Source organism: Pelodiscus sinensis, chromosome 16, assembly GCF_049634645.1.
Source record: "Pelodiscus sinensis isolate JC-2024 chromosome 16, ASM4963464v1, whole genome shotgun sequence".
Classification (NCBI taxonomy): domain Eukaryota; kingdom Metazoa; phylum Chordata; order Testudines; family Trionychidae; genus Pelodiscus; species Pelodiscus sinensis.
Genome location: NC_134726.1, coordinates 28705798 through 28724825, shown reverse-complemented (window position 1 = coordinate 28724825; position 19028 = coordinate 28705798). Strand labels below are relative to the sequence as shown.

Sequence of the window (19028 nt, the reverse complement as noted above, 5' to 3'; positions counted from 1 at the left end):
TAGCTACACACGGACGTGTGCCGCTCACAGAAACGCCACCAGCCTCCCACCTCTCCGAGCCCTCCGCCTTGCACTCCTCAAGCCACAGCCACCTACCCTGCGTGTCATCCCCTGCTTCCTGGTCCCGGGAAAGCGGCTCCTCAGACCGGCTGTGTCTGTCAGCAGTGGAGAACAGTTCCTGGCTGCCAGACACAATCGGTGACCTCGGGGGGAGCCCTTGGTCCTCATCTTCCTCAACCTCCTCGTCTACAATTTCATCCTCTGGTGAGGTCCTCTGGGTACAGCCTCCTTGCCCTCTGAAGTAGCCACATGGCTCTTGGCAGTGGAGGGGTGGGTCACCGCCAAGGAAAGCATCCAGCCCCTTAAAGAAACAGCAGGTCTTCAGTGAAGCGCCTGTTCACATCATGGTGATGTGATGAACTGAGATGACGAACTGAGACAAGTCTTTTAAATCTTTGCTCTGCACTGCAGCATGTCCTGTTTATACCTCTTTTCACGCCAAGATCAAGAAACGTGCCCATACATGTCCCAGTTCCCGTGGGTCACTCGCAGCTAGGAGTGAACAGACACCTCTCTCCAGACACTGATCAGATCCAACAGCTCCACAGCGGTCCAAGCGGGAGAGCGTTTGTTGTGACGGCGAGGCATGGGCATCTGGGAAGAAATCATGAGATCTGTGCACACTGAGCAAGCATGGGGTGGTTGGGAGGGTTCTAGATGCTCAGGAAGCAGGAAAAGGGATTTAAATTTTGTGGGGCTTGCAAGGCACAGCAGGTAGCCGTTCACCCGACTGCAGGGCAGCAGAGTTCAAACTGCTGACCAGAGGGGTTGATTGGGAATTGAGGCCCGTTTCTTGGAGGCCAGAATTAGCAACAAAATGCCCAGAGGTGTCCACATGGCATGCTTGTTGATAACACAAGGAGGGGAAAAGACTAAAATCCCTCGTGGAGCTGGAAGTTTTTTGTCAATGAAAATAGCTGGAGCAGCCTCCCACCATGGGATCATGGTTAGCTGGTTAAACACGTTTAACTGGTTAACTTTGTAACTGGGATTTTACATCCTTAATTAAAACCCAGGATAGATACAAAAGGCAAACTTTCCAAAAGTTCAGAATTGTATGCAAACTTGGTGGCCCTATTCCAAGAGGAAGAAAACCCTTAGAAATATGATAAATAGAGATAGGGACACCATTTGGAAGTTGCTCGACTTCAAGATGAAGTTCAGCAACATCTTCATACAAATTCACTCTCTCAGATACTAACGTCACTTCTACACAATAGAAACTGGTGTGCTGCAAGGGGGGGTGCCGTTCAACGTGGTTAGCAATGGTTTGGTGATGCAATGTGGAGAGGCCTGCATCATATGATACATTTCTAATCCATGATGCATCCCTGCTAAGGGGCTCAGGGTAGGGGGGGGGTCCCTCCTGGCAGGGCTTTCCCTCACCCCTTCCCCTGGGATGCCAGGGGCCTTCTGCCTCCCCTAACCCTCCCCCAGCTCGTATGGACCTTCCCCTCCACCCTCCATTGCTGTGGTGAAGGGCAGGAGGGCTACTTACCTGGCCTGGTGACAGGCAAGATGGTGAAGCCCCAGCTCTGTTGGCCACTCCCTTGGTGGTGCGGCTGCCTCCCCCAGTGGCAACTTTCAGTATCACTTCCCTCCTATCTCTGCCCCCTCCCTTTCCATGTTATGGAAAACATTCCCATTCCTGGTACTTCCCATTTTCCTGGCACAACCAAACCCTGACCTTGCTTCAAGTTAGGATAGATGATGCTGCATACCAAATTTGGTGGTCCGAGCTCTTACCATTTAGGGGGAGTTCTTGAACAGACAGACAGATGGACATTTCTAAAATATACACTTTTTTTTTGTTCAGCTACATATGACAGTGATGGCTATTACAACCTGATGCAAGTTGGAGGCAACACAAAAAAGGGTGCAAGAAGAGAAACACACGTCTTTGGGAGTTTTATGGAGAAGAGGAGAGATTGAGATCTGGCTCCAATATGATTTCAGCTTTAGCATTTTGAGCCAGGGACAGGCTACAATATTTAAATCTGCTGGCTCAAAAAGGTCATGCCTCAGTACCTAAGTCCCTGAAAGAAAAACCTTATGGCGGGGGGTTGTGCAGCCACCTATGATGTATTTGGTTTAATGTTTGGCTGCTAATGCTGGCTCCATTTCAATCAGAAAAATCACAGCCAGGCGGAGGGCCATGGCTGGAGAAATGTCCACACCCACTTGTAAATACAGTTCTGATTCTCCCACATGCGTTGCAATAACAGCCTGCAGCTTATGGTTACAGAATCTGAACGTTTCCGGGACATGACTATTTTTATATATGAGGCGACTTGTTTAGAGAGGACATGGAGAAAGTGAAACTCTTTTAGTAGAAAAGAAGACGGAAAGTCCTCATTTGTCAGTGCACAGCAACATACTAATTGCAACCTTACTTCTGAGCTCCTGCTGCGTACAGTGAAGTTATTTTGGGTGTGGGAATGAAAGGCTTTGAAGGCCTGGTGAAATTAACTCCTATGCGGAAGTTAAACCAAGGCTTGTGTAAAAGCTGGGCCTTTTCTGAGCGATTCACAAGCCTAAATTGTGTTTGTCTTTTGCACAGGCATGAATTTCACCCTATTGGAAGTTCCACTGTATCTGGTCAGGCCATCCTGACACGCTCGCTACCATGGGCTCAAGTGCCAACTCGGTTATCTTGTGTGTATGTAGGCATACATGCACATGTGCACAAGACAAAAAAATACATATACAGATGGTGACTTTCAAATCGCAACAAAAAGACTTGTGCTAGTGTCAAAGCAAGACACACCGGTCTAAGATTAACTAAGCCAGTCTCTAACGTTTATGTTGGAAACTGTAATATACGATAACCACGGGGAACACAAACACACACACCTGGATCAGTTATTATGCAATTGTCTTATACTAGTGTTTTAAGGCCCAATCAAGATTGAGGCCCCATTGTGGGAGGTACCTGACAAACACATAGGACAGGAATGGGCAACCTAGGACAGTGAATGGGTTGCAGGAATGGCTCGTCCATCTGTAGCCAGACACGAACCCCATCTTGTTTCCCTCCCCCAGAGAGCAAGAGAAAGGCAGTCAGCCTTTGATGCCCTGGGAACGCAAGTGTGCTGCCTGTCCCTGACTCTACCATAAACAGAAACCAGACAGTAAATGGGCTAGCTGACGACCCGGGGCCTCCCGTCGCCCTGATGGCTAGTACCAGTAGTTGACACGCCTGCACTGTCCCAGGAGAGGAATCTTTGCCCATCACATATCAGAGGTGCCCATTGTCTGCATTTTCCCAGGTGTAAATTATGCTTTGCACCCTGCGTGGGAAACTTGGCATTCAAAGCCATTTTTCCTAATTGGCCACTTGAGACCAGGAAGAAGCCTACATGACCCAAGGGGTATAAAGAGGGGTATAGTAGCCCACCCCATTTGAGCTCCAATCATCTATACCAGCACAATTTAAAAGAACTTCAGCCGGTCATAAGGGACTCACTGCCCTGACCGTTGGCTGACACCATCTCAGTGGGCTGCAAAGTTGTCACAACCAAGACAGCCTCCCAGAACAGAATAGATTTGCTAACTGTGCTTGTGCACTTAACATTTGCAGGGAGTACCAATTAAATCATAGTAGCATTTTGGCTGCAGAGGGAGCGCACGGCTCTCTGTCACCATTGTGCACAATCAGCAAGTACCTCACTTCACGTGCCCTTGCTTTACATGTGTGTCAGATTTGTAATACCGGTAGGAAAAACACTACTTGGACAGAAACCAGCAGAATCTGGCAGCCCCGCGCATGGGCAACGGTAAGCAAAATGTCCTGTGGGCCAGACATAAAACTCCATGGGCTGCAGGTTGCCCACCACTGATACAGGAGATGCATACACTCCTTGAGTTAATCGATTGGTAATTAACTCAAGGTTTTTATGTTCTTTGTAAAAGTTAACCAGGACACATCCAGAATGTTTGTGGTTTTTTCTAGAGATCAGTCTACCCCAAAGAAAAATGGACCAGGCAGACAAAGGTTACATGACAAACCCAAGGTCACACAGCAGGTCAGTGGCAGAGCACATAATAGAATCCAGATCATCTCACCTAGCTCTAATCACCCAGTGCTCTGACCTTCCTTAAAATACACTGCTTTTAACAAAGCTCCCCGGGGAGCACATAGCTCACTAGAAGCTGCCTGATTTTACCTTTTAATTTTTTCAGTACTATTTTCTTTCCCATCAAAGGTGGTGGGTTAAACAAGCTCAGCCTTTGAAGCCCATCCCCTGCATGGATTTGGAACTTGCAGAGAGTTTTGAGATTGGCTAGGACTTCACAGCAATTGTTACACAGGCAGACCAGTGCTACAAACACTGAGTTGATTGCATGGTCAGGTTGGAGGAGAAGCTGAGGTCTCAGGGAACCTTATGATCCAAACGTGGGTGAAAAACACCCTCAACTGATGGCAGAATAAATTGCTTTTCGCAGGGCTGGTTTCCATGTCCAAATTCTGAAAGCCCCTGCCAGCACCTCTGCTAAAACAATAGCCATTTCAACTGCTGGCTGCCCCTGTGATCCTATCACCAGTTCCTCAGCTTTTGTGCAGCCTATTTTGGTCAGCTCCAACCCAGATCAAATTAATTCTCCAGGCTATTTCCTTATTGTCTGCTCTGGGATCCCTGCTCTTAAAAAGCACAAGCTTAGATGTTATTCAAGATACCACATGCTTCCTTAACGTTCCCTCTTGCACATCTAAGGCCTGGGTTACACTATGTACTTATGCCAGTAAAACTATGATGCTCAGGGGAGTGGAAAACCCACACAACAGAGTTATATCTACTCCCCCCCCCCCCATAGATAGGACTATGTCAAGGGAAGGGCTTCCCCCCTCAACACAGCTACTTCCTCTCCAGCAGGTGGAGGACCTACACTGACAGGAGAAGCTCTGCTGTTGCAACAGGTAGTGTCTTTACTAAGCACTACAGCTGTGCAAGCTGCACCACCACATCCCTGAGCATGAGGACAAGCCCTCGGCATTTATCCATCTAGCTGGAACCCTGCTTTTAACAGTTCTCTTGATTTTCTTCCTCCCCACCTTCCTGTTTTTCTTATATTTTGGAAACACTCAACCCCAGCCCTGTTCCACTCCCATCTGAACACCCAGTTGGCTGCAGGCCTGCTTTTGACACATCTGTTTTACAATCTCTTCCTTATCCCTCCCATTTTTCCACAGAGAACTGTCCTGGGTCCAAACAAAACAAGATTATTTTTCCAATCTCGTTTTCTTCCATCCATTTTAAATTCCTGCAACCCAGGGAAATAAATATGAACACTGGAACGTCTTTGCTGCAAGAGCAGCTCTCCGAGGCTGTATGTTATCCATCTGCTTGGTGAGTAAAAAGACAAGACAAGCCACTGACCTGCGACTCTGGAGCAAACGTCCTTGTAGTCGGTCAAGCATTCCAGTCTGACATAGGGTAAAAAGACATTACATGCTGGCACCAGGATTCTGCATGGATCTGATCATTTTAGTGGTATGGGTCTGTTTTAAAACATGGACATATTAAAGACAAAAAGCAATGGCTCCTTTAAGTGGCCAGTAATGTCTGCAGCACGCTTCTCCTCCTGCCTCTCCCTACAGCACTGGGGGAAAGGCAAAGTTATTCAGCTTTTCCCTGCCTTTCCCAAGCGGGACTGATTAAACATCTGGGGCAGCTTAGAAGCCATCCCAGATGTGGTGTGCTAAATAAAACTCTGACCTCCATATGTTTTCTGGGAAACAGTACCAGTACTTGAGAGCTCTGTGTGGCAGGCTCTTCTGCACCCGAGACCCATTAGCACAGCAATGGGCAACCTAGTCTAGCAAGTGGGCCATGTGAGTGGCCCTCCTTGATCTCAGCGGGCTGCAAGATTGTCATAACCAAGATGGGCTCGTGGGATAGGGTAGTTTTGCTCACTGCCCTTTTGCCTAGAATTTGCAAGGGGTGCCAATTGAACCATAGTAGCAATTTGATTGGATGCAGAGGAAGTGCATGGCTCTTACAGTCAACATTGTGCGTAGAGCCCAGCAAATCTGTGGATATCCGCTTTCTATCTGTGGATATCCACACCCGCAGATGCGGATAGCCACGGTTCATTTTTGAGGATACAGATGCAAATGTGGATACAAATGTTGTATCCGCCCAAGGCTCTGGTTGTGTGCAATCAGCACACACCTCACTTCACGAGCCCTTGCTTTACGGGTGTGTCACGTTAGCAGGGGCAGATGACCGTTCTGCGGGGCCCCGGGCAGCATAATTCCGCGGGGCCCCCCTTTACCACGGCGCATGCGCGGGGCTTTCTGAAGCGCGGGGCCCGGGGCGGCCGCCCCGTTCGCCCTGCCCTATATCCGCCCCTGCACGTTAGTAACACTGGTAGGAAAAGAAACTACACAGATAAAACCCAGTGGAATCTGGCAACCCCGCGTGTGGGCAATGAAAAACAAAATGTCTTGCAGACCACACATAGAACCCCAATAGGACGCATACAACCTGTGGGCCACAGATTGCCCACCACTGTGTTAGACTTTCTCGTGAACATCCTCCAAGCTCACCCTTTGACCAACCAAGTCTGCACTGAGTGGTGCTGCTGCACTTTTACATAAGACCAACCATGTTTCACTATCCCTTGCACCAACACAAAGAAGGGGCAGATTAATACACACACTGCTACTTCACCTCCCAGGCAAAGAGCTCTACAAATGAATGAATCACTCCCTCCCCATCTCAGGGAGGCATTATTTCCCTCCCTTTTACAGATGGGGAAGTAGCACCACACAGTTGAGTGACTTGCTTAAGGACTACAGCACGGGAACAGCTGAGCTGGGTATATGAACAAGCCATTCTAACTGCCTACCCTGTGCTTTCACAGCTAACCCCATGTCCTTCCCAGACAGCTCTGTCCTGTGAGATGCTATGCTCTTCAAATTCCCCCGGAGCTCAAGGGCTGGGACCAGGACACTACCACCACTGCGATGGGGCATAGAGGGTATCTAGGACTCGGCACAGTGATGATTTCACATTGATGAACAGTGAGGCAGGAAGAATGTGTCTACACTCACAGCAAGTGAGTTTCCCAGCTTGGATCCACACTCATGCTAGGGCACTAGAGAGCAGTGTAGACAGCACTAGGATATTCCAGCTCCCCCCCCCCCCCCCCCCCACAAGTCGGAGCAGGAACATTTACACAGCTGTTTCTAGTGCACTCGTGTGAGCCTGAGAACCCAGGGTGGGAGGCAGTGTACACATATCCCTTGAGGCCTACTGCTGAGCAAATCACAGGTCTCTGTTAGGAATTCCTGTACACAGCTGTGTTTGCACCAGCAGCTTCTGCAGACCACTAAAATATCGCTGTTGTACCTGGACCAGTAAGCCTTGGGTGAACTCCCTGTTCTCAGACGGGAAGCTCCCCTTGTGCATCAATAAGGAAGATGGCTGGCGAGAGCCTATAGCGAGAGCGGAATGAACAGGGTCAGAGATGGATAGAGGAGCAGCAGAGCCCTCGAGTACCCACTCACTCATCTCCCGCCCCTCAGGAAATTCTATCAGACTCTTCCACAGGGATGGACCCAACAAGGTTCTACAGACATTACTCTGAAACCCAGAGATCTGACGAGCAGTCTCCTCTCTCGAGGCTTTTTGGAACCAGCCTGTAGAATTCTGCAGCAAGGGTGCAGCTCTCTGCTCAGGCGGATGGGGTGGCAGAAAAGAGCTCGCTGTTCTCTGCATAGCGATACAGTAGTTTTTTCTGGGGCGTTCCGGAGCCGCAGCGCACTAGCCCGTCCCAGTCTCCACTTACCGCTACCCACCAGGACTGTTGTTCACAAAGGAACGAATCGTGGCCCCAAGGCAAAGGAAAACAGGATGTATCTTGTAGAAAACAAACCTCCAACTGCACAAAGCCAGCTTCTCTTCTGCTGACTTGCGTCGGCAACCACTTGCTGGGGAGTAGTCACACTCATAAGCCTTAGCTGCAGGACAGCAGCTTGGGCATATAGAACTCCCAAGCCATTTCAAGTTTAGCAGTTCCTCTGCATTCGGGAGGACTGAGCTCTCTGGGCACCAGGGAGTAGGGCCTTCCTACTGCAGCCGAATTTTAAGGAGGTTTTATTTAGGAGGAAGCTCTGAATTCCATTGCTATAGGAAATGGCATGTTTTCAAAGGACACTCTGCCAGAACCTGCTGACAGCCTCAGTGGAATTTTCTCCCTGCCCCCCCAACCAGAATGGCTTCCCACACAAAGAATTCTCTCTCCGGTGGCTTTTTTAAGGGCAGGGCACCAGATCTAACATTTCCCTCACTGCCTAAATCACATGGCAGCCTTGACACTTGTGTGATCCTGCTGCTATGAATGTCCCACTTACATTTAAAGACAACAAGTAGTCCTGTGCATCTTAGAAACTAACAAAAATAAGGTGCCACAGGACCACTCGTTTTTAAAGACTACAGACTAACACGGCTGCCCCTTTGAGACCACTTACTACATCTACATCACAGAGTAAGGAAAGGAACCTGCTACAAAAGCAAAGACTAAGAAAGTCAGAGTCCCCTTCTCTCCAAGAAGGGATTAACCAAAGGGTCCTTTTAGAACAGGCACTTCCCTTAGCTTTTTGAAGGGTTCCCAGGGTACATCCAGGGTGAGCAGAGTCCTAGGGCTGATGCGATATAAGGTCACTCTGATAAGCATTGCAGCAAAGGAGGCTACCCCACTTAAAGTGCCTGAGGATACGATGAGGGAACCGAGGTTTTTACGTGTTGAGAAGGACCTAACACCAAGTAGGTATTAAAAAAACGAGGAGCACCTTAGAGACTTACAAAAAATATATACATCTAGCGTCTTGAGCTTTTGTGGGCAAAACCCACTTCTTCAGATGAAGAAGGTGCTACAGGACTACTTGCTTTTTTAAAAGTTACAGACTAACACAGCTACCCCTCTGAGATCAAGTAGGTATGGAGGAGGGGAGGGCGTCAGCTCCTACCAAGGAAACCAGGGACTCACTTCTCAGCTACTCTGTTCCTGCAGGAATGGGAGGCAGAAGGTGGGAAGTTAACGAAGCTTTAAACCACCATTGAATTCTCATATGTAGAGCTTTGTGGTGGCTTTAATTTATGCTCTGCTTCCTACTGGTCCTGGGAAAAAATAGACTAGCCGTAGTGCAATGCAAATCTGAGCTACCCCTGTACGGGACAAGGGAGAGGGAGGCAGAGGGCAGGGAGCCTTCAGGCCAGCCAAGTAGCCTTCCCTGCACAGAAGATGGTTTCTACTCATACTGAACTCCTATATGCTGCCGGAGCAATCACGGATTCGACCTCTGATTTCTAATAACGCCCGCGCATTGTCAGTGATAATGGCAGCCTGGTACAGACATGGCCGCAGAGGGGAGTGGTGTGCACAAATCTCCTACCCACTGAGATCACAGCCTCCTCGCACTTCACCAGTGCCACTGCTGGAAGAAAACCTCCTACCCCGTCATCCTTGAAGGCCAACTCTCCACATGGTGTTTGGCCCCACCGGCCAGAACACCCACCTCTCACACAGCACTTAGCCCTACCAGCCAGGGAAGCTGCCCTTCACCCAGTGCTTGGCTCTACCAGCCGAGACAACTGCTCTCCATGCAGCCACATAGCAGCCACCGGAGCTGGAAACGGGACCACGGTGATGTTGCCCCAGTAGGGACAGCCTCACTGCAGTCCCGGCTCCAGCTGCATCACACCTGGCTGCCAGCCACCCCACTTACCCTACTACTGCATGGGGAAGTGGGTAGGAAGGGAATTCCCTGGGAACCGAGTGGGCAGGATTAAATAAAAGCTGGGGGCGTGGCCTGGCAATGTGCCACAGCCTGGCAGATGGGTGTGCAAACCAATGGTTGGGAACCACTGTCCTAGAGAAAAGAATGCAGAGAAGCCTTTCAACCCAGTCACACCATCACTTTCTAGTTCCTGCACACAGCCACCTCCCCGGCTTCATCTTGTAACTCCGCAGCATGAGATATCGACAGGACAATAGACATTGTTGCTAACTGGGTCAAAGGTTCTGCTTAGGCAAGAAGAACTTCCTCTCCCCCTGGCCTTTTCTTCTCTACGTTGTCAGAGCTGGTATCCATCTCCTGGTGATGCTCATTCCGGACACCACCATTAGGAATGTAAAGGCCCTGACACACCCTTCTGTTCCAGTGTCTCATATTTGTTGGCAGATCTGCCCCACATTAGCCCACTGCTATCACAATTAGGGATCTAAAAGGTTAACTGATTACCCGGTAAACATTAGCCTTCCCAGCATGCTTATCTGGTAACAGATTAACTGGAGGACCAGGGGAGGGAAGAGCAGTTCACCCACCCATTGTGGCCCAGCCAGCAGGACCCTGGCCATCCGCAGCAACCCCCAACCTGTGGTATGACAGGACCCCATCCAGCTGGAGCAGCCCCAGCCGCGGTGGACTGGCTGGACCCCAGACACACAGTTAACTGGTTACACTATTACAATTACATCATTTAGCCAGGTAACTTTTTAAATGGATATTTACAACCCTAATAAGGATTGCTATTCTGCCTTGTTCCCCCTAGCTAAACAGTAGGGTAATCTTAAATGATTAAAACAGCTACCAACTGAGATACAGATATCATACACACAACAGACACTTCAAGTCCTTAGAGGCCGAGTAGAGCTTGGAATTACACAGATACACCCCGTGAAGCAAATGCCTCTACAACTTTGCAAACATGGGTTTAGCCCTACGGTCCTTACCTAGACCTTCCAGTGATTTCATTGGGAGTGCTGTGTGCGTAAGGACAGCGGGATTAGATTATGTCCGTTACGCTGCAACAGTGCACACGGCACCTCATGGAGCAATTGCATTTACAAAATGGTTGCATTGAACACATCAGCTGAAACACCCATTGAGATTTTTAAGAGCAGGTTAGACAAACACCTGTCAGGATGGGCTACAGGATGCTGATCCTGCCGTGAATGCAGGGGTGAGGACTTGATCACCTTCCGAGGTTCGTTCTAGTTCTAGGATTCTAAACTGACACCATGTGTAGTCTCATTTACAGACATTTGGAATTCTTCAGTCAGACTGCTCCTCATAAAATCTCTGTATGTTCACGCATCTACTCTAGCTGAGCCAACAGACTTTCTGGACCCTGGGGCAAGATGTGGGAGCGGAGGCCAGCTCCGGACTTTCGGAAGGGGCAGGGCTTTGGATAGAAGGGGTGAGGCTGGGGCAGCGGCCCTCAGTGCTGTCTGCAGCATGCCATGCTGTGCTCTGGTAGCAATTTAAAGGATCTGGAGCTCCAGCTGCTGTGGTAGCCGAAGCAGCAGTCAGGAGCCCCAGATATATTTGAATCACTGGGCACCAGGGCAGTTATCCTCTTTGCCACACCCTCCCCATCAGCATGCTTGACCTACTCACACATGCTTAGTCCTGTCAGCTTGCAGGTGCCCAATGTCCCACAGGAAATTAGCACTGACATTACATCTGTCTTAGGCATTGCTGTCTACCAAGGTTTTAGTTCCACTGCTGGTTATAGCATCATTACAGGTGCTCAGAAAGATTTCTTCCCCTACCCACTGGTCTTTTTCTATTTGCCAGGCACCGCTTTCCTGGATTTCCAATGGAGCTGAAATTCACATGCCCGGTTGTACTCCCCCCACCCCCATTTGGAACATCAAACCAATCCAAGAAGTGTGTGGCTTAAACCCAGACCCACACAAAGCAGGAGAGTCCATGTCTCAGCTCTGGGAAGAGAGTTGTGGTACCCCAAGATTCTTCGTGCTGTCCATATAATCTTTTCCTTTTTAACCACAAATTCTCAGCAGCAGAAGTGGGGGGAAGGGAGGCAGGGGGTCAGCAACAATAAATGGATATTTTGAAACTGGAGACCATTTCCTGGCAAGTGAAAGGTCAAATTTCAAGTTTTGTTGCTCTACCCTATAAGGTCCCGAACGCCTTCAGCTCCCATTGGTATCAGGTCCGTGAGGTGCAGAGCACCGTGCTCTGCACCTCACAGGCCTGAGATGCTCAAAGTGTGATTCCAGCCCCTCCCGTTATTCTCACCCTAGTCCACAGGGAGCTAGCATGCTAAGAGTAGCAGCCACAGCAGCACTGGCGAGGTGCACTGAGTAGAACCAGCCTGAACCCCATGAGTGGGTACTCAGCGTGGCTAACTGCGCCACAGCTCCCCCTCCTACTGCAACTATCGCGCTAGCTGGATGTGCGCTGGCATGACTGTGAGATGGGAATCACCAACATACACTCACCCTCAGTCCCACATGGGATGGCAATCCTGCTACTGGGTTTTTCCAATCCACCAGGAGCTTTCACATTGTAGAATGGAACCAACCACAGCCATGTCCTAGACTTATGGAGGGGGGGGGGGGGAATTCTTTCTCCAGCAGGCACAGCACAAAATAAACAGTCCGGGTTGGCAAGGCAAAGGGGTCTCTATGCCACCCTCGTGTCTTCCTGATTCTGGGCTGCTGTGAGGGCTAATGAGGCCCCTGGCATAGAGTGGAGAGCTACATGCTACTCTTAATTTGCAGCAGCCTTCCAAACATTGCTGCATAACTTGGAGCAGCACTCAGTCTTCTTAGCACTAGAGAGACTCCACTGACTTGAGGGAGGGGTGGAGAGACAGCGTGGGGAAGGAAAATCTCCTCTGGCCAGCTGTGTTGCTTTTACAGCCTTTGTACGCTGCCAGAATGGGACACAGAGGGTGTGGTGCAGGAGAGAACCTCTCTCCTTCCTCTCTGGGGAAATACTGCTTGGCTCGGAGAGGGCGGCGTTTGGGAGTCTCATTGAACACCAGCACCAGGGGGTTTGCAATAGTTTCATGAGCTCGCAGCCAACTGCGAAACCAGTCCTCTGCCCTCAGACATGATACTGCACTAACGAAGACGGCCCCGGACATGACTCGGCACTAATGAGGCCAGCCCCGGATGGGAGACCACACTAACGAAGACAGTCTCAACAGCAAATGCCTATCAGCTCATTTCTGCTATCAGTACCAAGCACTGTGCCTCTGACGATCTTAGCTGAGACGCTAGTGGACTTTTGCCCACATGGTACTGGGGGGAGGGAGTAGGAGGGAATTGTACAACACATATCTATGGTATGTTTGGCACTAAGTCTGCATTATGTTACCCGTCTCTCATATCCACAAATATTACACACCCAGTACATTCACCAGGGTAAGAAAATAACTGCCAAGACAACAGATGAAAACAGCCAGCGTGCACTTTTAAAAAGCAGGTTTGACTGACTAACCACCTTGCCCTCCAGAAATTAAGGAGCTGGGAATCAACAAGAAACCCCTATTACTACTCATTAAGCGAGATGAGACTATGAGCATCTTTCAACTTCATGGCAATTTGCTGGTGATTGAAAAAATTAACAAGGAATGAAGTCAGACTTTATTTTTTTAAAGCTTGGAAATAGAAGCTTCCATTTAACCCTTCCTTTTCGGTTCACTCTCAAACACACCAGTGCAACAGAGGGCTGGGAAACACTCTGAGGACCTGATTCTGGTCTTCCACAGGTGTAACTACACAGGCAGGATCAGAATCAGACTCTCCGTTGCTAGTGTGGCCACGAGGATTTAACCTGTCACTTGCCGGGAATAAGTGTATGACAGTGGCTGAGTATTCATCAAGAACTGGAACCGGGGCACATCTAACAGAAGGGAGGGGAGGGCAGGCAAAAGCAGAACATCTGGGAGGCAGCAACAGGAGGAGACAAGAAGATGCAAGGGAGGCAGGAGAGAGCCAAAGGAGACGGAAGGAGAGATCCATGCTTCGGATAACCCAGAAGGAAAAAGAACACAGGTAAGAAATAAGTTAAGATCATGAGACCAGGAATCTGAGGAGCTGAGCAACAGGTAAATTACTGAAACCACCTAAAGGTCTGTGCAAGGGTTAAACACTGTAGCCAAAAGAATGTTCACCCGCTTACCCAGAGCACTGGATGGCCAGTCTTTGTAAGTGGCCGTGATTAAAGATTCAGCGAGACACTAGAGTATTTCTAAAAGCACCGATTTCCTTTGGGAACAGCCCATGCCCCTCTGGCATGGCAAGCAACCCTCACTCCTTGCAGCAGGGTCCCTCAAACCTACACCAATCATTCTGTATGAGCAGAAAGTCAGGATTGGGACATCGCATCCTTTGACAACAGACCTCTCTGCTTTGCCTTACTGCCCTTCTGGCAGGATCTTCCCCTTTTCCCCAGAACTAATATTTGCACCCTAGCCATGTTCTCTTCATAAGTTTGTGCCTGTGAATATGTCACACATGGAGTCTGCCAGAGGTGAATTAGAGGCTGGTTGTCAGGTCGAGTGGCCTGTCCAGATGTGGATGAATTAATGCCCCCAGGTGGCTGTTCTCGCTTCAGCTGCTTTTTGTCTGACACCCAGTTGCCCACTCAGTTAAGTATCGTATCACTGACTAATCGACTAGTCGATGCATTTTTCATCGACTATTTGATTAGTTGATAGGGCGGTGCTGCCCCTTTGAAAAACCGTGGTGGCGTTTCAGAAGGGTAGCGTCGCACGGGACCCGGGGTCAGCTGGGGAATCCAAACTGACCCCGGGCTCTGCGTGGCACTGCTGTTTTGAAATGCCACGAGGAGCCCGGCGTTGGGCTTCTCGCATTTCAAAGCAGCAGCGCTGCATGGAGCCCGGGATCAACTGCGTACTGACCCCGGGCTCCATGCAGCGCTGCTGCAGCATTTCAAAGTGGCAGCGGCACATGGAGCCTGAGTCCCCAGCTGACCCCGGGCTCTGTACAGCACTGCTGTTTTGAAGTACCCTTCTCTATTCCCCCTCCCCTTGCTGCCTCTATCTGATGGGGGGAGAGAGAAACTAGTTGGCTATCTGATAAGCATTTGCTTATTGGATAGTCGACTAGTCCTTAACATCCTTATTGCTCACATCTGGAGATGGCTTTGATCAGGGGCGAGCTCACAAGCATGTGGACAGGATGAAATGACCACATAAAAGAGAGAAACGAATACTGGCTCAGAGCAATGATAATGGGAGATATCAGCCCACGCCCCCGGGGTTACCACAGACCAGGACGCTGTTACCGCAGCCATTTGACTGAACTGAGGGAATCGTGCTGCAGAAGCAATCTGGACATCCGATGGGTGAAACGCTTGCCAATGCCTAAACACTCTCACTCAGCCTGCAGTGGCCTATTGCTCTGAGGGTGGCCCTTTGTAGGGGCCTCGGGTGAATTCTTTCCTGAAACAAGAAAGGCCTTTAATGCTTGTGCAGAGAGGTCCCAGCCTCTCTCGGACCCGCCCTCTTTGTCAGACCTGCCTTTGCCAATTCACCAGTCACCTGCCCTAGTCCCCCAGCATCCTCCTGTCATTGCTCGTGCTCCTGCTGTGCGTAAGTCTAACCTACTGGGGCCAAATTCAGACCTGGTGCAAGTGCCCGCAGAGCAGAGGGGCAAAGCCTGCACACATCAGCTCTGAGTTTGGCCTCGAGTGCTTTGTAAACCCCACGTACAACTGGAAGTGGTGCCTCCCTACAGGAGACCCGACAGACTTGCCAGGCCCCTGGGCAAGGTGGGGGGTGCTGCTCTTGAAAGGGATAGGACCTCAGGCGGAAAGGGCGGGGCTGGAGCAGCCAGCCCCCTGGACCACACGGAGCCCTGCCCCATCCCAGCCAGCCCTCAGAGGTGACCGGAGCACACTGTGTGAGGCTCCAGTGGTGATTTAAAGGGCCTGAGGCTCCAGCTGATGCAGCCAGGAGCCAGGGGCCCTTCTGAAGCACCGAGGCCTGGGGGAGTTGTCCCCTTTGTCTCCCTCCCACCAGCGGGCCTGTCTCCAAAGCACACAACAGCACTGAGACAACACATTGGGTGGGGGTGGGGGGGGGCAAGGGTATCATTTTTACTCCACCTTTTCCTTCACCACAACACACAATTTGTATTAAATATTTCAAATATATTAATTTTTAAAAAGTATTAATAAAAAGCGACCAAAGGACACAGCCGACAGAGTGAACAAGGAAGTTTTCTGATGGCGGGGGAGGGGAGGAGAGGGAGCTCTTCAGGTGATGCACAGCTGGATGGAGTATCCTGGATTCTTGCAAATGTGGAAGGGGCTGAATAGAAAAATATACTGAATTTTATCTTGCTGGGGTGGGAGATTAAGAGCAGGATACTGTGAGGCTTTAAATATTTTTGGTAACCCCCCCCCCCACCTCAATTTCCAATTGCGTTTAGTCTTTAAGGAGATTTTCTGGCTTGGGGTAGCCAAAGAGGACAAAATCAGCCTCGTAAAGTTTGTAGAGCTGCTGCCTCCAGGCCAGAGGGATCTTGGCAAACCAGTCCTCCTCCCAGCTGCTGGCAGTCCTGTTCCGGTAGCTGGGGGGGAAGCGGAGGAGCCTGTCCACTTTGAGAAGCTGCAGCAGGTGAGCCGCGTCTTCGTTGAGGGTCTCCAGCTTCCCGACAAAGTCATAGTCTATCTGGCACGGGTGGCACAAGCGGTAAACCTGCCTCCAGTGCTCGTTGAAAGGGGCCATCTTCTCTGTCCGGGGGTCCAGCAAGTACTGGATGAAGTCTGGGAAGGAAACTTTGAGGCCGGCCCGGAAGGCCTCACTAACAGAGGTGGGGAGGCTGGTGTGGTTGGAATAGAGCTTCAGCATAGGGATAGCAAAGCGCCGGTAGAACTCCTCATTCTCCAGCTCAAACTTGCTGCGGAAGGCAGAGATGAGCCGCACGAAGGGGTCGCGTACAAAGAGGAACTTGGTGTATTTCTTCAGCTTGATCTTCATGAGGTGGCGGGAGAACTTCCCATAGCGACGCCAGAACTTGTTGAAAGTCAGGTGGGTGCTGGAGTTGTGGACGTGCTCTCGGGGAATGTCTAGGGGTTGCCGGTACGGGATGCCCTGATCCAGCAGGCTCTCGCTCAGCACGATCATCACCCGTTTCCAGTTGGTGCAGGCCACCTTGGGGACATAGCAGTAGATGATGCCGTGGCGGTCGTCCACAATCAGGTGGTTCAGCTCGTAGTTGGGGATATCGTCGAAGGAACGCTCCTTAGTAGGGAAGGCAAAGCTGGAATTGGCACAGAACTCCTGCAGCGTCTTCCGCCGCTCAGCCTGGAGTTTCTCCTGATCCAGGCTCACTCTGGCAACACGGGTGGACCAGTCGTAGCCTCTCACATTCTCCTCCAGGTTGCCCAAGACAGGCTTGCTGGAGCCCTGCAACGGGGCCTGCTCCGTCTTCCTGTGCAAGGGACCAGTCTGCCTCAGGCCGGAGCTTAGCAGCTTCTCCAAGAACTCATCCACGTCCGACACGTCTTCGTCCTGAGTGGCAGTGGGAAGCGTGCCAGGGGCATGGGGCCTGGAGAAGGACGTGTGCAGGTAGAAATGAGCCGTCCCCACGTTGTCCCAGTACACGATGATTAGCAGGATCATGAAGACGGAACCCAGCACCACCGAGAGGCGGAACAGCCGTGCTCTGGTCATCCTGGCTGTTGCCAGGGCCGCCACTTCCTCCGCAGTTCACCTCAGCCTCTCACTGTGGTGCGTGGGATACCACATGATGCTGCTGACAAGGGGCCTGGAAGAGCACAAAAAACAGGGTCAGTCTCTTGGCACTCTGAGGGTATGTCTACACTACAAAGTTAATTCGAACTAATGGACGTTAGTTTGAATTAACTTTGATAGGCGCTACACTAGCGCTCCGCTAGTTCGAACTTAATTTGAACTAGCGGAGCGCTTAGTTCAAACTAAGTAAACCTCATTCCACGAGGACTAAGCCTAGTTTGAACTAACTAGTTCGAATTAAGGGCTGTGTAGCCCCTTAATTCAAACTAGTGGGAGGCTAGCCCTCCCCAGGTTTCCCTGGTGGCCACTCTGGGCACCACCAGTGAAACTCATATACCCCTCTCCCGGCCCCGGAGCCCTTAAAGGGGCACGGTCTGGCTACGGTGGCTGTGCCAGGTGCAAGCCTGCCAACACCCAGCCAGCAGACCCTGCACCTGGCACACCTCGAGCCAGCCACCCGATGCCCCCCAGCCCTCCGCCTCTTCCCGGGACCAGGCTGGCGGCTCCCGGGAGCTTGCCCAGGACCGCAAGAGGCGGGCACCCGCCTGGTCTAGTGCAGACATCGTGGACCTCGTCCACAACCTCCGCACTAGGCACAGGAAAGTGGCCATCTAGGGCAGGAGAGCTGCCAGCCTGGCCACCCAGGAGCAGGTTGGCGTGAAAATCAAGGTGGTCCACTGAGACCCCCGACCCTGAGCCCTGAGCTTAGAATGGCCGTACTGGGTCAGACCAAAGGTCCATCTACTCCAGTAGCCTGTCTGCCGACAGCAGCCAACCCTAGATACCCTGGATGGGATGGACCAAAGACAGTGACCAAGCCATTTGTCTCGTGCCATCCCTCTCCAGCCTTCCACAAACTTTGGGCAGGGACACCACTCCTACCCCCTGGCTAATAGGACTCCATGGACCCAACCTCCATGAATTGATCTAACTTCTCTTTAAACTCTGTTCTAGTTCTAGCATTCACAGCCTCCTGCAGCAAGGAGTTCCACAGGTTGACTATTTGCTTTGTGAAGAATAACTTTCTGTTACTAGGTTGAAGCCTGTTACCCATTCCTTTCCTTTGGTGTCCTCTACTCCTTCTATGCACCCTCTCCACACCACTCATACCTTTATAGACCTCTATCATATCCCCCCTCCGTCTCCTCTTCTCTATGCTGAAAAGTCCCAGTCTCTTTAGCCTCTCTTCATATGGGACCTGTTCCAAACCCCTGATCATTTTAGTTGCCCTCCCCTCTCCCAGCCTCTCTCTTCCCCTCTCCCAGCCTCTCTCTTCCCCTCTCCCAGCCTCTCTCTTCCGCTCTCCCACCTCCTTTTCCCAGTCTCCCCCCGTTTTGTTCAATAAAAAGATTCTATTTTTGAACACACGTGTCCTTTATTTTGTACATCAGGAGGGGGGGCTAGGGAAGGGTAAGTGGA

The 19028-nt window shown here is 50.7% G+C and overlaps 1 protein-coding gene across 8 annotated transcripts in view; it reads right to left on the bottom strand.

Annotated features, from left to right (window-relative positions):
- CHST12 (carbohydrate sulfotransferase 12) overlaps positions 1-19028 on the bottom strand; it is a 110390-nt gene that overhangs the window by 74439 nt on the left and 16923 nt on the right. For 4 of the 8 annotated variants that reach the window (XM_075899604.1, XM_075899605.1, XM_075899603.1 and 1 more), the window contains one exon: positions 15980-17622. The exons of 1 other annotated variant lie outside the window; for it this stretch is intronic. In XM_075899604.1, the coding sequence (XP_075755719.1) occupies positions 16278-17528 (1251 nt within the window). In that variant the 5' untranslated portion in view covers positions 17529-17622 and the 3' untranslated portion in view covers positions 15980-16277. Of the gene's footprint in view, positions 1-96; positions 362-5438; positions 7205-15979; positions 17623-19028 lie in introns of those variants that run through there. 3 more of the 8 variants (XR_012896180.1, XR_012896183.1, XR_012896181.1) reach the window with 2 other exon arrangements.